This window comes from Eublepharis macularius, chromosome 1, assembly GCF_028583425.1.
Source record: "Eublepharis macularius isolate TG4126 chromosome 1, MPM_Emac_v1.0, whole genome shotgun sequence".
Classification (NCBI taxonomy): Eukaryota; Metazoa; Chordata; class Lepidosauria; order Squamata; family Eublepharidae; genus Eublepharis; species Eublepharis macularius.
This window is the reverse complement of record NC_072790.1, coordinates 181,418,466-181,432,658: the sequence shown is the minus strand read 5'-3', so window position 1 is coordinate 181,432,658 and position 14,193 is coordinate 181,418,466. Positions and strand designations below refer to the sequence as shown.

Sequence of the window (14,193 nt, the reverse complement as noted above, 5' to 3'; positions counted from 1 at the left end):
GTCTTTTTTCAAACTAAAACATTGGATGCTGAGAAGGCCTTGCATTTGCTCGATGTGCATAGAGCACTTCTTTTTTATTTGGATTGTGTCAAGCCTTTTAGGGGGGATTCCCACCTCGTTTTGTGTTTCTCAGGGCAAAAGAAGGGTAGGAAGGCAACTTCTCAGATGTAGGATTTTCTCCACGTCACAGTGGGTCATGTAGCAGGCAAGTTTGGAATGTGACACCATAAGGTGGTTGCCCCTGAGGAAGTCTCCAAGGACGAAGAACTAAAGAGATAAAGTGTCGGCTGTAGTTCCGGGCATACTCCGAGATTGTGTTCTCCATCTGCACCTCGGACTCTTCCATAATCTACAAAAAGAAAAGATATAAGAGAAGAAAACAATTATATCAGAAGTCCTTGTATAACATCTCTAAGACTTACCTGTTTTGTTTCCATCTGCCTGTACACCCTTGAATCCCCAGCTTGGGGACTCTGTGTTATGAATTCATGATGTATATGTGCAATTAATGTGAAATGTAGATGATACACTTACTGAATACACCATTAGTAGGTTCTTACCTTGCATGACTAATATATATTCTGTTTCAAATTGTGAGTTAAAAAATATTTTTCTCCTCCATTTTTTTTGCTATTCTTGACTGTGGTCCACCCGGGGGAAGCCCTATTTGTTGTTACCAATTGACGAAACTTTGCAGCATAGTCTCTGATGGCTTGCGTACCTTGTCGCAGCGCTTGTAGTTCTGTGCGAGTGCGATCTTCTTCTAACGGGTCCTCATATTGGGCTCGTAAAGCGGAGACAAAATTCTGCAGCGTGTCTAATTCGGGAGCTCACGAGTCATATTAAGTCACATACCATTCTGCTTCCTTGCCTTCTAGCCTGGAAGCTAAATGATCGATCCTTCTTTCCTCATCCGGAAACAGGTGTCCCCAACGGTTGAAAAACTGAAGCGCCTGTACCACGAAGAACCCTAGTTTCTGTGTATCGCCATCGAACATGGCTTCCAGTTTAATCCACCCCCACGGTAACTCAGGCGCCTCTTGCCTGTCTGGTTGCATCGGCCACTGAGCCGGAGGGGGTCTTGTTGGCACCGGCCCCTGCATCAGTCCTCGAGGCCGGGTCTGTTGCCCTCGGGGTAGGGGTACATGTCCTACAATCCCCTGTGGCCAGGGCCTGGGTGCGCCTCCAGGTGGTGGAGCTCTCGGGCCTCGCCCCGGTGGGCCTGGTGGGAGAGATCCCGGAATTGGTTGTGGGGGCAGTTGCGGTCCAGGTAGTACCGGCGCAGGTTGCACGGGAGGCGGTTGCCTCGGTGGTGGTTGTTGTTGAGGTACTACCTGTAGAGGAGGCACTTGCTGAGGAGGTGGTGGTGGAGGTACTTGCTGAGGAGGAGGTGGTGGGATCACCTGTTGAGGAGTTGGTGGTAGCGGAGCCACTTGTCCTGGCGTCGGCTGAAGGGGAGTTGGATGCTGGAGTGGCTGCGGAGGTGTCGGTAGAGTCCGAGGAATTTGTTGAATCAGTTGAGGAGCTGGCGCCGCCGGGGTTGTCTGTGCTGGCGGTGGCTGCGGTTGGGCCGGCGTTGGTAGATGCGGGGCACCCGCACCTGGAGTTGATTGGGTCCCTGGTGGAACTTGGCCCTGCGCCACCGACGACGTTGGAGCGGCCGGGGTTGTTAGTTGTCCCGCCGCGGCTGCTGCTTGCACCTCCCGCTGCTCTCTAACCAACACGCCGATGAGATAGATGGCTTGGGCTAGGTCTTCCTCCATTGCTCCCATCCTATCTTCCATCCAGCGGTAGTGGTCAGGAATTCCATTCGACGCTCCATCCTCCCCGCGTTCGCTGAACTCTGATGGCTCCCTCGACCTCACAGGGATGCCATCTCTGGGCCATGGTCTTATCGGACCCTCTGTCCCACCAACAGATCTCCTATCTTGGACACAATCTTCGGTTGTTTGTATCGGACCTTCCTCTCCTCCCCCTTGCAACGACTGCTCTTCCTCAATAGTCATGCTGGCAAGTATTCCTTTCCATAACCCGGTGACGGCCAAAATTCCGGATTCCACTGCCTGGGCTCGACATTCCAGCTGCCGTGCACACCCTTGGTCCCAGGCTCTGGCCGAATTCACATCCGTATAATCCCAGCTCAGGAGCTCATGTCGTGTGGCCTCCCAGTCCTGGGTATCCTCGGTCCTACGGGGGTCCTACTCTTCCAGGAGACCAGACTCTGCGTCCCACCTATACCAAGGTTGGTTGCTGGCCCGCGCTTCTTCCGGAGCGCGGGCGGATCTGGTCAAATCCCACACGACGCTCGGGCCCTCCTGCTCCGTCGACCCGATGGTTCGCCTCACATCTATCATTGACTGGGAAAACATGGTGCCCGCTCGACTCTCCCTAGTCTCTCGAGGCCGGGAGCCCCACTGCCGCGGCGTCGGTAGCGAAATCAGATGATCTCCCCCGGGAATTCCACACAGTTTTGGCCGAGCACCCCCTTTGGTTGGATAGGCCTGTTCTGTCCACCTGGCGGGCACAGGCTCTGTTCCGCTGCCAAGTACAGGTTCCATTCCTCCATTCAGAACAGAGTTATTAGTAGGATCAGGCACAGTCTCAGGGTTACTGTCAGGTACCGTCTGAGTCTGGTCTGGGAGTTCCCCATCCTCCGGGCCGGGGTCAGACAGATCAATCAAGTCATCCTTGGTATCCATCCTCCCTGGGTGAGGCATCGGGGACAAACAAAGGATTCCTAACAAAATGTCAGACTATGGCATCCCAGATGCACGAGTCTGCCTTCCTCCCTTTTGCAAGAAGACAAGGTCTTTGGTTTCAAAAAGTTTTATTTGAAGGACAGCATTCAGATCCAGATGTCCATACTCCAGGAACAAACAGATCCTGGCTGAGCAAAGCTTTGTTAGGAATGAGGTACAAAATGAAAGTTGTTACACATCAAACCCTCAGAACCCAGCCTCCCCCCAGAGTTCACATAGCCGGAGACTTCTCTGTGGGAACGCTGGTTGTCCAAGGTCGACTAGAAGAAAATAGATAAGACGCAGCATCCGCTCCCATGGAAAATGCACTTGGAGGGACCTAGAAGGAGAGAAAGACTAAACAACTACAGAAGTTTATATGGCGTCACTTAGGTTGCATTCCCCCAGTATAATAGACCCTGACAGGACTGAGGGTATGTCGGGGGCGCCCCATCTCTTGGCACCATTTTTTGGTGGGAAGAACTGCCGCGCATGCACGTAGAGGGGCAGGGGCACCCCCTAGTGGTATTGAGCTATAAAATCTCCGAAATCGGCAGGCCTGCACATGCGCAGTCCCATGTGTGCCTGCACGGAAGACCTAGATAAACAACAGTTACAGGTAAGTGAAACACTGTTTTGAGAGGTGGTCCCGCAGGTATGCTGGTCCCAGTCCACTAAGGGCTTTAAAGATTAAAACCAACACCTTGAACTTGATCCGAAATTCAACTGGGAGCCAGTGCAGTTGACACAACTGGTGTTATATATGCATGCCACTGCATTCTGGACCAGTTGCAGTTTCCAGAGCTGTCTCAAGGGCAGCCCAGCATAATCCAACGTGGAGGTGACTGTTGCATGGATCACTACAACTAGGTCGCTGGTCAAGAGGTAGGGAGCAAGTTGCCTGGCCTGGCGAAGATGAACAAATGCAGACCTGGCAACTGCTGTGACCTGGGCCTCCATTGTGAGGGAAGCATCCAGGACCACACCCAAACTCATCACCACTGGTACAGGTGCCAATGGTGCCCCATCCAGGGTCCGGAGGTGGATCCCAGATCCTGTCAACCCACACCCCAGGTGCAGGACCTCCATCTTCATGGGATTCAGCTTCAGTTGGCTGTGTTTTAACCAACCAGTCACAGCCTCTAAAGTTCTGACTAAAGTATCCGGGACGGAGCCCAGCTGGCCACCCATCAACAGATAGAGCTGGGTATTATCAGCATATTAATGACAACCCAGCCCGAAGCTCCACACCAGCTGGATGAGGGGATGCATATAGATGTTAAATAACATTGGAGAGAGTATTGCACCCTCAGGAACACCACACGCTAAGGGTTGGCAGGGTGATAATTGCTCCCCCCAATGCGACTCTCTGTCCCCAACAGTTTAATTAGGCCTTTTCTTGATCTGCTAGTCATCTGTATGCAGGGAGAGTGTATATGTGGGTACTTTTAAACATGCAGACTCCTATAGGCTGTCTGAGGTGATTCAGTCTGGCAAGAACTGCACAATATGACACTGCTGATTGTTGAGTTTGACTGCTTCCAAAGAAACCAAAAGGAGAGCTGGCTAATTTCTCACACTTGTATCTGCCAGTGTGGATAAATAGGAGTTTGCATTTTGCAGTTAATTGGTTTCATTGTGGTTTTTTTCTTTAAACATTGTTTTTTTTTTCTTATGTATCATATTAGCTAACTAAAACCAATGGGATGGACAAGATCAGTAACTTATTTTGTACTTCCTCTTGGCTCATTTTTTCTCGCCAAGGGCATGGGCACCAGTTTTAAACAGCTGCTTGTTTATAAGATTGGAAGCAATGGGGATGGATCCTTCTGAATCTTTCTACTATAAATCTCTGATTGGAGAAACTGTACCTAGAGAAATTTCCCCTTGTACACATTTATTAAAGGAGGTATAAGAGCTGAAACAAAATATTTAACCATATGATATATTTGTAATTTTATGCATTAATATCCCAAACTAAGTGAGATTTAAGCGTTTACGTCTATCCAGGGACACAGGCAAAATTCAGATAAATGCACAATCTTAAAACTGTTTTTCCTGTATTTTTAAGCTAGTGGTTTCCTTGGTAACCAATTCCAGTTTAGGTTTTAAACACTGAATTTCAAATATAGAATATGAACTACCCAATAATTTTGATTTTAAACTAGCATTGATTTCTGAATAAGAATTTCAAGTATAGGTTATCACAAAGTGCCAGAGCTGAATATGAGCCAGTGTTTGAGTGCGCCTGTTTCAAAACCTGCTTTCAAGACAAATATTTAAATTATTAATGGAGAAATTGTGTTCATTAGCATGTACAGAGAGCATTTCTGGAAATCAAAGCTATAATTTCCACATTTTGACCTGCAATATTGAGTCATGGTTTATAGCATAGTTTTTCCATAGACCCTTGAGTTGCAAGCCTTTCTTTTTAGAAGCTAAGTCCTATCAATTAAAGGTAAAGGTAGTCCCATGTGCAAGCATCGAGTCATGACTGACCCATGGGGGGACATTGCATCACGATGTTTTCTTGGCAGACTTTTGTTACGGGGTGGTTTGCCATTGCCTTCCCCTGGAAATTGGGTACTCATTTTACCGACCTCAGAAGGATGGACGGCTGAGTCAACCTTGAGCCGGCTACCTGAACCCGGCTTATTGAAATGGAATATTGGTATAAAATAGTGAGTATAAACTACTTCTAAATGTTATTTAGAGAATAGCAAATATTTGCATCATATCAGATAACATTAGTCAAATGCCATATGTCAGATATAAATTCTGTGTGCATTATGTGCTGTCAAGTCATCTCTGACCTATGGCGACCCTATGAATGAAAGACCTCCAAAATGTCCTATCATTAACAGACTTGCTCAGACTGGAAGACGTGGCTTCTTTTATCGAGTCAAGCCATCTCGTTTTAGGTCTTCCTCTTTTCCTAGCATTATTGACTTTTCCAGAGAATCTTGTCTTCTCATGATGTGACCAAATAAAAATTATTATGGATAATTCAATACATTTGTCAGCAAATAGTAAATGCCATAAGTAGTCAGTTGTGGACGGTTTTCAAAGGTGTGTTTCATATGTGCAAACTTTTACTTGAACAGAACAATTAGTTTGTTTACTAAGTAAAACATTACTTAGAATCATTACTGCTAATGAAGAAGAAATTCAATTTATTGCTATATTTATGTATCTGTCAACTATATATATATATATATATATATATATATATATATATATACACACACACACACACACACACACACACACACACACACACAGATTTTTCTGTTTCTTCAGGAAGTTTTGATATTTGAAGTGACAGGTTGAATCTGTTCACTTGAGCAAATCTGCCTGAGAGATGGTGTTCCATCTTGTCAGCTGAAGTAGCAGACTGATGGTATCTTGTTGGTAGATCTTGTAGATTGCTTATTAAAGCTTTCTGCGTTCCTGTATCTAGATCTGCTTACAATGAAGCATCTTAGCCTGCTGTTTATAGTGACAATCTTCCCTTGTCAAGAACTTGGAAAATAATACCAAACAGAAACCACCTAGAATGAGGTATGGGCTGCGTCTCGTGATCTTGAAGTATTCTGGGACACATACCACCCAAAAAATTTGAAGCATATGGACTCTTGGAGGAAAAGAAATTGTCGCTTTGCATTCCAGAGTGTTGTCTTGAACAGAAAGTAAGGAGGGGTGTACAGATTATTAGTGGGGGGGATAATAATTTGAGCAAACTGCACTTATTGGAAAGTATACCTTTAACCCTGGCTGTGCAGAGTGTTATGTAGTTGATCTCTCAGAAAGACAAATGTGGCATCCATTTATAACTAGTGACCTCTGAGGCTTCTGTTGATGTGGCAGAGATCTGTGGTTGGGTCATCATGAGAATGAACTGCTAGAAAAATGGGAACACTGAACTTGACATTTTTCCCTGATCAATTCTAAATGCAACAAAATGAATTGTACAGGGGAAAAGTGAACATGAAACAAGTTTGGATAGTTATGCACGACAGAGCGTTTATGTATTTCTTTAGTTTTATAGTTTATCACATCTTGCATTTATATTCCTTTCCTTAGCTAATAGCCATTATGGATTTATATTGCTCGTCTGCAGTATTGTTATAATTGTTATAACTGGGTTTGTTGCATCTGCTGTTGGTGCCAAAGTTAAGCGTCCTGTTGGATAAGGACTGAAATAATGAGCAGTAAAGAGTGCGAAATGTGACAGTTTTGGATACTAATTTCATAAAAATATTTTTCACACATAGATACTGTACACAAATGTAGCTTGATGCCTGTGTGTGAACTGCATGTGCATCTATGCAGTGTTTCTGTTATGCATGGATGTGTGATATATATTCAGTGAGTACATTTTTTAAAATGCCCTGGGAAGCTGTATTTCTGGGTTGCCATTTGCAGTTAATCATATACATTGTAAAAAAAAAAAGAAAAAAGAAAGAACAGTTACAAGGAATTTATTTGCAAATACACAATACAGGGCATCATTTCTGCCTAGAAGAATAACAAAGAATGTCATCTGTGTACAATCCTAGAGTGGTAACAGACACTACTTTTCTTCCTTCACAAGGACTGACTACATGGAGCCAGCTGGTAACCCTTGCAAAATGGAACCCTTCATCCTCAGTATTCAACAGCTGTTAATTTTATGCATTGGGTGAGCTATGCCATTAGGGGAAAGTAAAGGAATTCTCACCGTAATATGTCTGTTCATCCACCCTCCTCACATTTCGAAGTAGGGTTGCTTTCCACAGCCTCAGCAGCTCCTACCCACTCCATTTCTCTACAGCTCTTTTGAACTGTTTTTCTAACTTCAAGAGGCTTTGGAAGAAAGTGGGTGTTGAAAGTAAATGCAGCAGCAGTAAAGAAGGGGGAGGGGGAGTCTTTACATGCTGAACCATACTTGAAAGCAACATGATTTGAGTTTACAAAAGAGTTGCAATAGACTTGACAGCACAGTTCCTCCCATCAGTGTTTTAGTTCATTCTCTAGGAAGGTTGGGGGTGACTGCTACCCTTGTTCAAGTAGTGGTGTTCAAGCTCTGCATCCAGTACTACCTGCACCTCTGTGCATCCCAGCACTTCTCCACTAACGTTTGCAATCTCTGAACGATATGGATTAGGAAGTATGAGAGGGCTAAAGGGGAGGTGGCAACTCTGACTGGCCCAGGCAACAAGGCCCTGCCCCCAACAACTCATCCAGGTTAGGGAGCTGAAAAGCAGGGAGCTAAGGAACAGAGAGCCCCATAGTACCTCGACCAGGCCCAGACCTTGTGCTTGGGACATGTAGGCTATTATGGTAGATTTGTGCTAGCATTTGCTTCTACTATGATCCCTTCCCACATCCAGCACACAGATGCTGACTTCTCCCAGTAGTTTGCCACCAGCCTTAAGGTGTGGGTTTTGTGAAATGGATGAAAGCGAGGCAGCACCCTGACCAAACCGGGGCAACAAGGGGCAACAAGGCCCCCAATGACTCACCCAGGGCAGGGAGCTGAAGAGCAGCACCATGATGAGGCCCCAACAGCCAATCTTCTCCCATCAGTGGCTGCCCCACAAGAGCTCAAGGCTGCCTCTACCCTTGCCCAGCCCACTCAGAAGCAAAAACGGGTGGGCAGAAAGAGGTGAATAACCCACAAGGACGGGGTCCAGTGCTGGCGTAGAAAATGTCAGGAAGAAGGGTGGCAGGGTAGAAAGACAGAAGAGGAGCAGCAGAGATGGGAGAGAAGTACTCACAAGAGGAGACTGAGGCAGGCAGAGAAGGAAGAAGACCACAGGAGGAGGGACAGATGGGCATGGGTGTATTTACCTGAAAAGGAGTGTGGCACCACCTAGGATTGAGACTCCTACTTCATGAACCAAAGAGAAGAATCGTACAGTCTGATTGGAGCCTAGAAAAGAGAATAAAAGTGTTACTGTTAAGCAGATGCTGGATGAACGTGTCTTCCTGCATTCCTAAGAATCCTTAACAAGAAGTAAACTTGAGTTCAGCCCCCTTTCTATAGAAATCAATCCAATGTAGCGTGGGTTTCCAAATTATTTTCATTGAGGGCTTTTTTTCTCTTTTTTGTGGGGGGGGGGAGGTGGTATTTGTGCTAATTTTACTTCTCAGCTGTTTGGCTAAGATGAAGCGTAGAGTAGTGCTAATCTTGCTATGAATTTCTGTGGGAACTTTATTTATTAACTTACGTTAATAAATTAATCAATTTACATGCCCTGCCTTTCTTCCCAGTGGGAACCCAAAGCAGCCTACACTGTTCTTCTCTCCTCCATTTTATCCTAACAACCCTGTGAGGTAGGTTAGGCTGAGAGTGTGTGACTCACCTAGGGTTACTCGCCTCGCCTCGGCTTGCATTGATGGGTAGTCCAGGAATACTTCAAATAAATAAATGAAAACCATAACTGCAGATTTCATAAACTTGAGTGCTCTTTTTAGTAGCAGTAAAGAACCCATAGAACTGGTTAGCTCATGTTTTCACTCTTAACAGTGTAGAAAGGTTATGGAATGTGATCAGCTCTGTATTCCTTGGGTGTTCCTTTTTAGAAAGGTATGCATGATAACAGTAGTATGTGAGAGTTGTGAATAATGTATTTTTTCCAATTGCTTGTTTGAATGGTTAAAATGTCTGAAGAACATTCATTGTATTTCTTCATGTGTACTGTGAAAACATATGGGAAAATTTGCTTAGGTTCGCAGATTGTATTAATTTCTCTATATTCTTACTTCTTTTATGGGGGGTGTTAAAGGAATATGACTTCACAAGCTCAAATGGATTTTAGAAAGAAACATATGACCAACTTTAAATGCTATGAAACCACGTACCTTAATATTGTTATAATTGTTTACTCTGACTGGAAGCACCTTTCCAAAATCAGAAAGTACAGTAGGAAATAGAGGATTTCCTGCACATCTCCACATTCTTTTCTGGTGCCTACAGTTCTCTACTCCTTCTACAGTACTCTACTCCTATTGCCTCTGACTAGTTAAACCTGTGCTTTTAAAGTTTTCAATTCCCCTCTTCTGCTGTTATTTTTTAAAAGCAAAATAAATAATGCAAAGTGAGTAACAATGCAATATTATCAAAAAGATAGCACCTTTAAGACTAACCAATTTTATTGTAGCATAAGCTTTTGAGAATCAAGTTCTCTTCGTCAGATGCATGGTACAGAAACTGGTCAAATATAGAAGAGGAGGGGGGAGAAGGGGAGGAGAGAGAAGATGCAGTTGTGGGGGGGGGGAGAGGGATGTAACCAAAACATTCCTTTGCTAGTAAATGTAAACATCTCCTGTTGGTATGGAGATTAATTGGCTTGTGTGAGGCTTCAAAGGAGTTTGCCGTGTTGGTTTGTAGCAGCAAAACAACCAGACCATCCAATTCCAATGTAGTATAAGCCTTCGATAACCACAGCTCTCCCCGTCAGATGCATCTGACAAAGAGAACTGTGGTCCCCGGAAGCCCACGCCAGGTGCCACTGGGCTCCCCCAGACCCCGCCTCTGTAAAGGAAATCTGTTACCTGTGATAATGTGATAACCATTCATAGTCCCTATTCAGTCCCAGCTTGACAGAGTCAAATTTGCATATGAATTCCAATTCAGCAGCCTCCCGTTGGATTTTGTTTTTGAAAGGTTTCTGTTGAACCACAGCGACTTTTAAGTCTTTGGTGGAATGTCCTGGTAGATCGAAGTGTTCTCCCACTGGTTTCTGGACGTTTCCATTTCTAATGTCAGATTTGTGTCCATTTATTCTTTTGCGTAGAGGTTGGCTGGTTTGTCCAATGTACAGAGCAGACGGACATTGTTGGCACATGAGGGCATATATCAGATTGGAGGATGAGCCAGAGCCAGAGACAGTGTAGTTGATGCCATTGGGTCCTGTAATTGTATTCCCTGGGTAGATATAGGGGCAGAGCTGGCATCTGGGTCTGTTGCAGGGCCTGGTACCTGTGCTGGTGACTCTGCTGGCCGATTCATGTTTGTGGGTGAGAAGTCGTTTAAGGTTGGGGGGGGGTTGTGCTCATGAGAAGGAACACTAAAGCTTTTGGAAGTAGAAATCTTAATCAGCCCTCTGGGGCAGGGTGGGGGTAGGTTTGAAATTCACTAGGTTTCATTCAGATCCTGTCAAGTGCTAGAAACTTGCATTTCCTTCAGTTGAAAGCTAAGAATTTCCCAGTCCTGGATTTTGCATCTATTAGCAAATTCCTTAGTTGCTCAATATCATCAGTGAATACACACAAACCCGGTGGTTTCCTTATGACTCTGGTGAAACTACCATTGATCTGAAAAGTGTGGTATCTAAGTGTGTGGTATCTAACCTATTGAACATGTCTAATGGTTAACTTCTGAGACATTTTCTATATGGTGGTGATTTGTTAAGCATGTCAACAATTATTGGAACTTCTATGTAAATAGGATTCTATCTTTTTTTAAAGCACTGAGTTAGCGTAACTTCTCTTTTCATGTGTTCTATGGGGCTTAGGAAGTAGCTTTCACACAAATTTAAGAAAGATTTTTTTTCTTTTTAAAAACTTTTAAACAATGAATAAAATACAACTTTTTAAAAAAAGTAACTCATAAGTGCAACCATACAGAAAACTTTAAATCAACAATGTAAAGGTAAAACTGTTCAGCATTTCACCAAGTGGTGAATCCTTTTTCATTAATTCAGAGCAACTGTAGCCCAGGTTTCTGTTCTCCTGTTGGGGAATTACAGCCCTGCAAAAAACAATGCAATCCCAGTAACACCAACCAAACACAATACACAAACACCACTTGAAGTCGTATGGTTAACATACAATATTTGATTACCTTATTCAAGGTGATAAGAGCATATAAATTACTCAGCTCCCCAGCAACCAGCCTCCTCCTCAGCAGCCTGCCTCTTGCTACTGACTCCACCCCTCTGAGCTAAACCAATTACCTCATAGGGGTTACATTAGCACTTAGGTATATCAGGAACTTGAGGTGATAACTATGTGAGGTCGTCATAGGGTTTGGAAGGAATTCTCATGGCGAGAGGCTACTTCCTGTAGTATATCTCTATCTTCTGAGGATTCTTTTAACTGGTACTCTTCCTTTTTACAGGGACGTTTGTATCAGCCTTCACAGTATTGTGTGGAGCCCGGACTGACCTCCCTGACAGACACATTTGCTGCGTCTTCTGGTTGAACATTGCAGCAGCTCTGATTCAGATCCTCACAGCAATTGTAATGGTTGGATGGATCATGAGTATATTTTGGGGGATGGACATGGTCATTCTTGCCAGTAAGTAACGTACAGTGTCCCCCCCCCCCATGTCCTTTTTATTATTCATCTAAGTCCATTCATGGCAGTAGGTAGTCTCGTTAAACTGATTCTCTCTGTGGCAGCCACAAGCTATTCTCTTTGATTCATTGTGTTTCTGATCTCTGAGTGAAATGTGGCTAAGCACAGGGTTTGCTTCCTTATCTCTTCTTCTGTTCTTTCATCTTGATGAGATGCACTGGCTGTCCGCTTTTCCTCCCAGTCTGATGTAATATCAGGATGATTCACAAAAAACCCTTCCTATGTTAACTTAAAATGGCCTTCTGAATATATTCCCAGGAGGTAAGTTTCCATGGTACCAAATAATGAAAAAAAAATTAGGTTTGTGATTGCTTGGAGCTGGGCACTTTCCCTGTCATCTGGACTAGCAAAGAATCTGTGTTGAATGCTTTTGTACCTAAGAGGTAATCCCTTATTTTTCATTTGCAATCCTATTAAGACATTTTCAGAGTTTCCATTTATTTAAGTGATAGAAAACTAGCATCAAAATGTTTAGCATCAAAATGTTTCAGTACATCTGATAATCTCACAGATTAAGGCAGTATCAATACAGACTGTATTAATGACAAAAGGCAGGGAAATCAGGGTTTTTTCCCCCCAGTGTAAGAAGAAATACACTTAAACACACATTTGACTTTGCACATATCCTTTGACTTTGTTGCCATGCTGCTGGGGGCTACTGTACTTGCTAGTATAGATTCTCTTAATGAACTCAAGGTCCAGCTGTTGTTATCCTGGAAGCAGAATGCATCTGTCAATCCAAGGGATGTGTGCAAATTAAGATCAAAAAGTACCAAGATGTAGCAGCAGGATTTATCAGGTAGTACTCTGTCCACACCTCATAGGAGAATGAAGTTACTTTACCCTTCTTCAGGGCACATACTGATGATAGTTCCAGTTTATCGGTTGAAGTTTTTGTTAACAGTTCATTGCTAGCCGCCATCATGTCCCCTTTAACATGAATTTCTGTCAGAGTCTCTAAATATATGCTTCCAGTTTCCCAGAGCAATGAGAAGTCCAGGGAATTTCCTGTGGCTGAGAACGCTGGAGCCTGATAGATAGCCACTAATCTTCCCTTGGATCCCAGAGAGCAACTGTTCCTACCAGTTCCACAACTGCATGCCAGTTTTAACTCCCACTGAAAACTTATCACACTCTTGCTACCCCCTTAAAGTTAAATTCAAGAACTGGCTCCAAACTGTTTTTTGACCCTTGCAACTCTGGTGGGTATTGTACTCCAAAGGTTAGAGAGTGGCTCCAAGTCAAGGAATCTTTCTAGTATAAAAACTGGCTGCACATAACTTAGAAGATTCTATGATTGCCTAAAGGGGGGTAACTCATAACAAATTAGGGAAAGCCTTTACAAAGTTACTCTGACTTTGTATGTTCAGTTGTGTATAAAGACCTATTTTGGGGTTCTTTCTTCTCTAAAAATGAAACTAATGATACCTAGAAGCGCGCTTGCCTTCACAAAGAACAGTAAAAGTTGTAATCATTATTAGTTTAGAAATTCATATTGAGTACCTCAATTCCAAACATTATCAGCATCTCCACATTGATTGGAAGTTTGCATTGTTTCAGTTCAGATTGGTAGCACTTCCATGGGTTTTCAAGCTCCCACCGTCCTACTTGTGCGTGGGTTCTCAGTTCCTAAGATTTTTGCTGCACGTAAAGTGCTGTTACATCAAATTTGTCAAACTGTGGTTAGTGCCCTATTTGTGAATTGCAATTTTCAAGCAGCAAGTGGAGTGAACTCACATGAAAGGGGAGTTTTTACTCCATGGTTCCATTCCATTCTACTTGGATAACATGTATAGAGAAACTATATTGGCAAAGTAAGTGAAATGTGCTCCTTCCTTTGAAAATATTCTTCCAGGAAGAATGGTGCTGATGTGGGAAGGAAGTGTATAAATCTCCTTACCCACACAGTTCTTCAGTACTTAGGTTACTGCAGCAGGGTGAATCCAGAGGAAGACTTCCTACTGCAGTAGCATGAACCAGTCCCACTACTACTATTTTTTTCTGTCTTGTTGGTTTGTGGGCAAAGATCTCAAATAGTATGCTTTGTAGGGATTGTGTGTGCTTTCACAGTTGGATGTTAATGACTGCCAGGCTACTGACCCTCAAGGA

General features: G+C 43.8%; 1 protein-coding gene across 1 annotated transcript in view; it reads left to right on the top strand.

The window, feature by feature from the left end:
- STUM (stum, mechanosensory transduction mediator homolog) overlaps positions 1–14,193 on the top strand; it is a 61,751-nt gene that overhangs the window by 41,448 nt on the left and 6,110 nt on the right. Inside the window, exon 2 of the mRNA XM_054991672.1 lies at positions 11,845–12,024. Within this exon, the coding sequence (XP_054847647.1) occupies positions 11,845–12,024 (180 nt within the window). The remainder of the gene's footprint in view (positions 1–11,844; positions 12,025–14,193) is intronic.